The sequence below is a fragment of the Ipomoea triloba genome, chromosome 12, assembly GCF_003576645.1.
Source record: "Ipomoea triloba cultivar NCNSP0323 chromosome 12, ASM357664v1".
Lineage (NCBI taxonomy): Eukaryota > Viridiplantae > Streptophyta > Magnoliopsida > Solanales > Convolvulaceae > Ipomoea > Ipomoea triloba.
Genome location: NC_044927.1, coordinates 25,409,073 through 25,419,645, shown reverse-complemented (window position 1 = coordinate 25,419,645; position 10,573 = coordinate 25,409,073). Strand labels below are relative to the sequence as shown.

Sequence of the window (10,573 nt, the reverse complement as noted above, 5' to 3'; positions counted from 1 at the left end):
TATATATATATATATATATATATATATATATATATATATATATATATATATATATATATATATATATATATATATATATATATATATATTGTTAATTAACTAACAACTAAAGGTCACTTGCATGGGTATCAAAGCCACTACAGCTTATAAAATATATATATATATTGTTAATTAACTAAGAACTCCTTGTCATTGCAATGTACTGGGCAGATCCACGAACTTTGCTGTCTCTTTTGTGTTGTTGCATTTCCCTTTTACCTTTTTCCCTTTCATCTTTACGCTCTCTATGAGTCTTGCATTCTTGCAATTGTCGTTCCCCTTCCGTTGCTGCAAAAACCACATTTGAATTCCTTCATTCTTTTGGCCTTGGCTGGTGTAACTTTGACACACTTGCCATGAAACCAACCCTTACATAAGTCACAGACAATCCAGAACTCATTAGCATTGTAATTTTCTGCACACGTTCCACAAATAGTATTGCTTTTATCATCCTTGTCTTTATCATTCTCCTCTCCATGGCATTTCACCGTTGCATTTCCCTTTTCTGTTTTATTTTTGCAAGAGGGGCATTTGTAGTTTTTGATACATTCAGCCTTGGCTGGTGTAAGTTTCACACACTTGCCATGGAATCTTCCATCGCAAAAGTCACAGTGCATCCAGAATTCACTCTCCTTTTCATTTGCCCCACAGATCCCACAAGTAGCATTTCCTACAGAATCATCCATGTCTTCATCTTTATCCTCTCCATGGCTCTCTTGCATTGTTGCATTTCCCTTTTCCCTTTCATCTTTTTTCACTCTATGACTTTCTTGCATAGTTGCGTTCCCCTTTACTGCTTTGTTGCTGCAAAAACCACATACGTATTCTTTCATTTTTCTGGCATTGGAGGGTTTAATTTTCACACACTTGCCATGAAACCGCCCTTCGCATAAATGACAGACAAGCCAAAACTCATTATCATTGTAATTTTCCGCACAGATCCCACAAATAGTTCTGCTTGCTTTGTCTTCATCTTCACCTTTATTCTCTCCATGGCTCTCATGCATCTTTGCATTTCCCTTTGCCTTTTTACTTCTGCATAAGGAGCATTTGTATTTTTTCATACCTTTGGCCTTGGCTGGCGTAAGTTTCACACACTTGCCATGGAACCACCCTTGACATAGGGCACAGCACACCCAGAACTCATTCTCCTTGTCATTGGCTACACAGATCCTGCAAACCTGTTCATCTTTATCCTCATCATGGCTATCTTGCATCCTTGGAGTTCCCTTCCCTTGTTTGTTTCTCTGCAAGTAAAGTGATGATATAAGTCAGAAGTTCATGGTGATAACATGCATGGAACAGGTACTTGGGACTTCATAAAGTCACCTTGAAATTAGTTTTGGATTTGCTACCAATATTAGCATTGCATTTCCGCTTTACAGGTTTCTTCTCTTTCAAGACTTCACAGATGGTGGGTTGATCATTTATCAGGTCAAACAAATGCTCTCTGTTGATTGAACAAACAATGCCCAGAGGATAATAACATTAAGCTAAATAATTTCAGGAATGACACCAAAGGAGGGGGGATAAAAAAGAAATAAAACAAGTATTATGATGAATTCGGAAGCTGAAAACACATTCTAAAATTGACAGTTGTAATTTTGACTCTGGACAGTCCATTCAACAACCAAATCTAGAAAATTATTCACTTCATCATAATGAATGGTCCAAAGTTCAGCGTATGTAGTAACATGAAAATTGAGAGTGCTTCCGTCTCCATGGATATCTGTGTATATATGTCAGAGTATGTTGCAATAGGTGTCAAAACCACCAGCAGCCAAAATCACAGGGTTATGAACAGTCTAAAAGTGAAGGTAAATGTTTTGGGTCTTATTAGAACTCAATTTTGTGTTTAGTGTTTTATTATAAGCTAAAAGTAAAACAAACTACTGAAATATTGGTACTATATCTTACATTTTACAGAAGCCCACAATTTTGAAACCACCAGATTTATTTTGAGGAGTATCAAAGAACAATTTACTTTTCAGCACTTAACCTCTCTATATGATATGGGAAACACTTGATAAAACTGCAATACCCAAGAGAAGAGAAAGGAAAGAAAGTAAAAAAAAAAAACAAAATTTGCAGTTTGCAATTTCAATCTTGTAGTGGTAATAACATATTAGCATACCGGTACATCATCAATCACCCAACTAAACCAAGTGCAAACTCTTATATCACCCTATTTCTAAAATCTAGTTCCATCCAATTGTCAGTAGATCACAGAACCCCATGAATGCCCTTGTTTTGGACCCTTCGTCAGTAAAATCCACAATTGAAGCAACACCTATAGAAGTTATTTCTGTTTGATACTTTGATTAGATATATTCTCTTTGCTTCTCATTTTCCTCCAAGTTGAACAGTTGTTTCACCCATTTTTAATGGTGAAATCAGTTTGACATAAGGTTTCATAGTCCAGAAGTCCACTCAGTCATTCTAACTTTTTCTACTTACAGATATTTTTTCAATTATATTCTTTTGCGTGTCTCCAAGTGATGCATTTGTTTTGTTGAATTGAGTCACAGGCTTGGATCCATTTTGCATATCTTCTACTTTAATGACTCTAAGTTTCAATATCTAAATAGTAAATACTTTAAACCAAGGTTGTAAAAGGCTCTAGGCGCTCATCGGGCGGTGGATGGGATCCTAGTCGCCGCCTAGGTTCCTCAATAAAATTATTTTTTTATTACATTTAATAAAACAATAAAGCATTAAAGCCTAACCCTAGCCCAAAACTTAAAAGTCTAGCCCAAAGCTTAAAAGTTTAATCCAAGCCCCAACTCTCCAAAGACAAAATCTAACCCTAATTTCAAGTCCCAAAATTTCATATTTCCACCAATGAAGCATACCATCTCTCTTCAGCTTCAGCAATGGCGATGAGTAGATGACTTCCAACTTCCAAGCAGCATGCAATGAACCGGGAAGGTGGTTTAACAGATAGAGAAGGTGCGGGAATGGAAAGGGAAACAAGAGGCAAACAGAGACCAGACGATGTCGTTTGACGGAGGTGGTTGAAAGAGCCGTTACCACTTATCCTCGCGACGTCGTTTCGAGCTAGCCGTTGGAGTCAGTTACGCTCGCGACGTCGTTTCGAGCTAGCCGTTGGAGTCAGTTATGCTCTCCTTCAGACGGCGTCGTATTGACCATCCCTGAGATTTAGCTGTGCGATTGTATCCCTGAAAAAGGGGAATTGGTTCTGCTACTTTGCGATTGTATTTAGCTTCCCAAATATGGATGGTTATGTTTATGTTGAGTAATAATATCCAAATTCCTCTTCTCTCTCTTCTCTCTCAACCCTAATTTTCCCTTTTCTCCTTTCGAATTCTCCTCTTTTTCTCCCAAGTCCAGTGCACGGCAATAGTGAGTTACGACGATGGGCTTTGATGCGTGAAGGAAATCCAACCATTCGACAAGGCAAGGGGCTCTACGAAGGCGATGGGTGAGGCGGGGAGCTACAAGCCCACCAATACGATGGACAACTACGGGGTGAGAACTTGCAGCGCAAAGAGGAAAAATGGCCGACTAGTTGGATGGCCGTCTAAATGGGTGCCTACATCAGAATACACATCAACCTAGTGGCGTCAAGTGCCTATGCCAATTTTTGCAACACTGCTTTAAACATGCCAATTTGGAAGCCTATGGTACAAGCAAACCCCAAGATTTTCCCAGTGCATTCTTGTGCTTAATGATTGGATTATATTGTCAAAAGAATGAACTGAACTCATTTGGATCATAGCTCCAGCAGTAGCTAACTAAAAAACAGCTATTCAACAACTCTCTACTCCATCAGCACTGTAATTTACACTCCCTATAATGAAAATTATTCAAGAGTTGAGAGGATCAAACTGATCTTCAAAAACTTTTGCATTGAACAATAAATCATCACAGGATTCAGAGTCAGATTATCTAACAAATGCAACTATGCAAGTTAAATTATAACCTGTGCAGCTAAAATTCAGCATGCAAAGAGTACTGGCGCAAAATTCAATCTACCTTTCACTTTGATTGAGCCTGGCACCGAAATAGAAAGCCACCGCCATCAACCACGAATCGCAGTGCTTAGCCAACAATCCGAGCCAATCCCTCTTGACCATCTCGTCCCTCGCAAAATTGATCCCCATCACCGGCTCCGGAATCTCCGGCGGGATCTCCTCCACCGGGAAATCCACCTCCCACGATTCGTTGGGGAGTCCGTACAAACACAAACTCCCTTTCTCTACACAAATCCAATTCGCACAACAGAAAATTTAAAAAAAAAAAATGAAAATCCTCCTCAAATGCACATACAATCAAACAGATCACGCGTGTCTATACAACTAACCTGGATCGCACATTAAGAAAAACTCATCCACATCTGAGAATACACAAAACAAAGAATCAGCATACAGATACAACGATATGTATGCGTCTATACATCGCAAAACAGCGGTGGCTTACCTCGAGTGAGAGCGCGGAGAACGGCGGTGCGGCGGCCGGAGTAGTCTTTGAAGATGTCTTCGACGGAGCGGGTCTTCGGGCCGGGTGCCGGCGAGAGCGATGCCATGCTGCTCAGCACTAGTGAACAGCGAGAGTGAAGAGTTCCTAGGGGCATGATCGTAATAAAGTCAAGAACTCGCTGTTAATTAAACGGTACAGCAAGCTTTTTCTCCTCTCAGAGATCGTCATCACTATCTATTGGACTTTAAACAGTGAGATAAGCCCACCAATACATAATCAATTGGGCTTATTTGAGAGGCCTGTAAAATGATCAAATTCAAAACTCCAATTAACTGGGTGGGCCCAATAGTAAATATGTTAAATATAATGTTAATAAATAAAGGAAAAATGGTCAAATAGGCTCTCGAACTTTAGGGTGTGTTTGGTAATCCGGAAAATAATTTTTGGAAATTATTTTTCGTAAAACTTTTGGTGTTTGGCAACATCCGGAAAATGTGATCAACGGAAAACAATTTCTGTTGACCACGAGAAGTGAGCTCATTTTTCCGGAAAATGCCTTCCGGACAAAAAATTCGGAAGTCATTTTCCGAAAACGGAAAATAGCTTCGTGCGACCTTTTTCTGTAAAATTATTTCTAATTTCTAATAAATATTATTAGTTTATATATTTTTATATTTTAAATAAAATAATAAAAATATATAATTATACATTTTCCACTCATTTTCCGGAAAATAAACCAAACACACACATACAGTTTTCCAGACTACATCCAAACATCGAAAATGAACTCATTTTTCCGAAAAATGACTCATTTTTCATAAGTCATTTTCCTGCTTTACAAACATACCCTTAATAAAAAAGTCAATTAGCCCTCCTAAACTTTTTAGATGTTCAATTACACGCATTAAAAATTTATTTTGATGTATTGAAGTCCAAAAATTGATTAATGACCTACTATCATAGGTCATTAGGGTTCCGACAACCTGCCGGTAAAATTTCAGGCAACAAAGTAATCGGCGAACAGGAAGTCCAAGGTCAAAAGAATGTAATGTCTCCATTGCACTCAGTACAAATCTTTTAATTTTTTGCAATCACTCTTGGTCATATTCAATGCTATTGGCATTAATACTGACTAGCTCTTTACAAATGTCCATTACTATTATTTATTATTGTTGTTGTAGTTACTATTATTACCAACTGTTGATGATGTTTTCTTCTTTATCGAATGAACAACCTAGGTGGACCATGGGAAATACTAAGATGTGTTACCTAATTAATAAATACCAAATGCTACTATTATTAGATTGAGTGACAAATGACAATTCAACTATATAAATTAATGAAAGAATCTTTTCCTTTTTCAATCGGTATCAATCACCATTCACAACCTAATTTGTGGTTAACTAATCATTAGTCAACAGGATTATTTTATTTAGCATTGATTAGGGCAATTAATATTATATATATGTGTGTATGTGTGTTAATGTAATGGATATACCCCATCAATGAATACCTTCTTATCAAATAAGCCCAACAAATACAATAATTTGGAGTATAATGTTTAAGAATCAAGTAAATTGTGGGTTTTGTGTAATGACTTGAGATGCTAATGAAATATATTGTGGTTTTTGTGTTCAAAAAAATAGAAAAAAGAAGCAAGTAAATTAAGTATGATTATGAAGTATTGTTTTTTATGTGGGTTTATTTATGTTTTTTTGTCAGCACGTTTAATTAGTTTATCAAATAGGGTAGAAATAGAATTGTGCTCTTGCAAAGACATCTATTTCATTGTTTGTTAAATCACTTACTAACGAGGATAATATTTTTTAAAATAAGCTATTTCCCCTCCAAGGATAATAGCTATTATGAAGAGTCAAAGAGGGCTTGATATTACGCTATCTATTTCCAAGTTTTAATGCATAGCTTATTTTTTGAAAGACCTAATTTATATTAATATTTTTTATTATACTCCGTAATATTTAATTAAAGCCTATTTTTTATGAACTAAACAATGGAATGAATTTCTTATTTTATTTCTTGTCTATTCTAGTCTCTAACGGAATATGATTCCTATTCATAAAAAATAAAAAAAAAATAAAAAAAATCATTTCGTGAACCAATTATATTGTCAGTGTTTGACTGTTTGGTCTATGTCATTCCTTGATCTTTGTTTATTTCTTTGTGATTAAAATAAATTCTTTCATTTGAAAAAAAAAGAAGTATATCATGAATATCGTATTTTATTTATTAATTAATAATACATTATAAATAAAATTTTAATAATATATATAATAAGAAAAAGGCTTAACTTGATTGCATGTGTATGCCTAATATTTGTACTTCTTTAAAATAAATATGAATTCAGTTTAAATCACATATATAATTTTACAATTGTATTATTAACTAACTTATAATCGCATATACATTATTTGATAATGTGAAATCTTTGGATACAAACTTCATTATAACTACAATTATGAGTAGAGTATACATTAGATGATTTGATGTGAAATCCTTGAATAGTGAATACTACTACTCGAGTCTTTCTTCATGCAAGACTAACGTTTGGCAGTCTCATTAATTGCACTAATAACCTTGATATGACATTATGAGTCCTTTTTAAGGTACATAATCATGTTGGGGAATCATGATTGCTTTAATTTGTTCTTTTCATATATAAACTTTATTTCCTTGGTAAGTTAACCACCACGACCAACATTTTGAAAAATAAAACAACTTTAACCAAAAGTTAGTTTGGATTTTTTTTTTCCCTAAACATGTAGGATTAATTAAATGGGGATATTTTTTTGAGTAATATTAACTTTGTTACAATATAGTATTATTTCTCAAATTACTGAATTCTGAGATTGGAATTTGAACATGAGACCTCTTATTTAAAAATATATAACTATGTTATTCGATCACAAAACTTTTAACAATTAAATGGGGATTTAATTTAACATAAAGATGAGAAGCTAGGGGCACCCACCCCAGCCGGCAGGGGAAGCCATCAATGAGTGGTATGGCACATGGAAAAGAAAACCCAAAAGTGAAAGAGTGCATGCCAAACAATGTGTGGAACCAAATTATGGTGAGAGGTGGGTCGTTCTAATTATTTCTTCCTCTCTCTTCTTCTTCTATTTTTTTTTAATGGCAGAAAATTACAATTACTATTTAAGAATGTATACTTAATAAATTTAGTTTATATGTAATAGTTTACAAATTATATAAGTGATGTATATCATACGAAGTACTAGAAAGATCTCGTACGATAGACTGGACCAATAAGGAATTAGCAAAACTTAACTGCATGACCTTCAAATAGGAGAATTATACATCATCCATTCGATCACCTCAAAAAATATATTGTAATTATTTATTTTTTGGATGACAATGAAAACTCACAATCACTATCAACATATGTGCACTGAATAAATTTGCATTGTAATTCTAGTCAATAAAGGATCATAAAAAGATAATAAGTCAAGGTTGTACATAGCCGATTACCCTACCCGCTTAAAAATGACTTTGTAATTATTTATGTTCATCCTCTCCCGTGCAAAAGTAGGTTCTCTTCCCCCTATTAATAATACTAATCAACTGTTATCATGGACTTCCTTTTGCATCAATTAATTCCATCTTATATTTATTTTATTCAATTTTCTCCCTTTGGACCACCGCTCATTAAATTTATTTCTTTTGTTCTTTTTGGCAATTCTTGTTTTTTAAAAACTCTAAATAGTTTTTTTTTTTTTTTTTTAGTTTGGATTAAGTACTAATTAATAGCTCCCAATTAAATGGACAATAAGTGATTGGTCAAACACTATTATACTCTAGTCACTCAATTGACACAAATTTGTGATATTATTAACACGAGCAAATTCCAGAAATAGTCCTTCGACTATTGACTTTTACCAATTTTTGTTCTCAACTTTTAATTTGACCAAAGTTGGTCCCTTAAATATTGATTTTGTACCAATTTTGATCCTTCTGTTAAATCTATGTTAAATAAGTGTTAAAATTGAGGGTAAAAATGTAAAACCAATTATAACTATCTCAGATATTTGAATAGGTCAAAGTATAATCTTCTATCTCAGATATTTGATTTTACATTTTTTACCCTCAATTTTAACACTTATTTAACATAGATTTAACAGAAGGACCAAAATTGGTACAAAATCAATAGTTAAGGGACTAACTTTGATCAAATTAAAAGTCGAAAAATAAAAATTGATAAAAGACAATAGTCGAATGACCATTTATGGAATTAACACTTATTAACACACTTATTACCTTCCCGCAATATATGACTCTTTGAACTCAATACCGATTTAAAAATAAGAGTGGCAGCTAAAAATTGCTTGAAATGCTCAATTAAGGGAATAAATGGACACACAAATAAGCTTATTACTTTAGAAAATAGATGTTTACATTTCATTTGGAAAATAATGAGATTTTGGACTACTAAAAGAAAGTGTTATTGCTTGCAAAAAAAGAAAGCGTTATTAGTATGGCCCAATTTCATAACATAGTTACTTTAGCAGCTAATTTTGACTTCTTTGACCACTATTAATTTTTTGACTTGATTAAACAGCTAATATGAGTGTTTGATTAATTAGCCTTTTGTAACAGCTTATTGTTCTAAAATGTTAAAATTCAAAAAGCTGTTGAAAGTATCTTTTTTCAATCAACTTTTTTAGAAAATAAATTTTATCCTTAAAAATCATTTTGCATGTAATCTGCTATCAGCTAACAATTAATTTACCAAATATCTTTCTACAACTAGCTAATGCTATATTGCTATCAACTAGTCAAACCTGCTAATCAAATCCGCTAACAGCTATTTGCCAAACATCCCTATGTAAAATACATGTCCTCATTTCATTGGAAACTGGAAAATGATGTAATTTTAGACTACTATTCGGGGTTAGATTTTTTCTTTTTAAACATATATCAACTTTTTTGCATTTTTTTGGATGATGAATAAATATGCAAGTTCTATCTAAGAGGATATACATGGGAATAGCTCGTAAATCACACATGAAATATAAATAGCATTAAGAATATCATGTGTGATGAAATTGATCAATAAGATATTGATAAAAATTGAACTTATGACTTTCTAATACGGAAATCACGCTCCACCTATTCGAGTATTGGGTAACTTTTTTGGGGGGCTTTCTGCCACTTTTGTCAAACTGCAGACTTTGACATTAATATTGAAGGAGAAATTAAAGCCAGCAACAAGAAAATGATCATAGAGAAAATGAGAAATTCACATGCTCAAACACAGGGATTTGCTTAAAAATATACTTAGATGCTCCGTATTCAGCAGGATTGAATTGGGATTGCATAATTTGTCAACGAATAATTCATCCGGCCATGTGACAACCAACCTATCAAAATAATTCCTTTTTGGGCCAAAATAAGGAATGTAAATATTCTTCATATCAAATCTTTTTTTTTTAATTTTAAGGACAATAATGTGATATGCATCGAAAATTTGTATTAAATATTTTTATCATTTGATATGACTTAAGTCTACATAAAGTAAGTTAATACACAAATAGACAACGAAAATAAAGTAAACATAACCCATATTATATGACAAAAAATTCGTAAAAGTTTTGTCTATATATAACATTTTCCTTAATTATTCATTAGTTATACAGGTAAATTAGTCCATTTTTCTATAAATTAATGATAATGATGTTATTTTTCCCTTGTTATTTCACTCCAAGAAGGCCAACAGCCCAACAAGATGTTTGGTTCGAGAAAATTAAAATTTCACTCCCACATAATTTCACAGGTAAACAAAATTTTTCATTTAATTTAAAAGAAATGCAATTCGTTCATTTTCATGGGATTATAATCACATGCGCTCTATAATACTCATCCCTTGACGTGTAAATAAAATGCTTTATATTTATTGGCTACTTGTAAATTGACTACACACTACATTCCAAAAGGAATTTACTTATTAATCAACCACTTAATATAAGGAGGATAATATGGAATATAAAATTAGTTGAGTTAAAAAATACCATTTAATTATACAAGATCATCACTTAAATTAATAAATGCCAAATATCAT

General features: G+C 33.3%; 1 protein-coding gene across 1 annotated transcript; it reads right to left on the bottom strand.

Moving 5' to 3' along the window:
- Nucleotides 1–124: 124 nt before the first annotated feature.
- On the bottom strand, nt 125–4,658 carry LOC115999922. The gene is made up of 5 exons (XM_031239879.1): nt 4,480–4,658; nt 4,364–4,396; nt 4,036–4,258; nt 1,369–1,489; nt 125–1,286 (listed from the first exon to the last, which is right to left on the bottom strand). Exons 1-5 carry the CDS (start codon nt 4,631–4,633, stop codon nt 285–287), a joined length of 1,533 nt encoding a protein of 510 aa, XP_031095739.1. The 5' UTR covers nt 4,634–4,658; the 3' UTR covers nt 125–284.
- Between the last annotated feature and the right edge of the window lie 5,915 nt (nt 4,659–10,573).

What these genes read in the sequence shown, in the direction of transcription:
- LOC115999922 (XM_031239879.1), bottom strand. Translation starts at nt 4,633, where the DNA reads ATGCCCCTAGGAACTCTTCACTCTCGCTGTTCACTAGTGCTGAGCAGC. An exon ending in AGGCTCAATCAAAGTGAAAG is followed by an intron (nt 1,490 to 4,035) that starts GTAGATTGAATT and finishes TTCAATCAACAG; the next exon opens with AGAGCATTTGTTTGACCTGA. An exon ending in AATCCAAAACTAATTTCAAG is followed by an intron (nt 1,287 to 1,368) that starts GTGACTTTATGA and finishes CTTTACTTGCAG; the next exon opens with AGAAACAAACAAGGGAAGGG.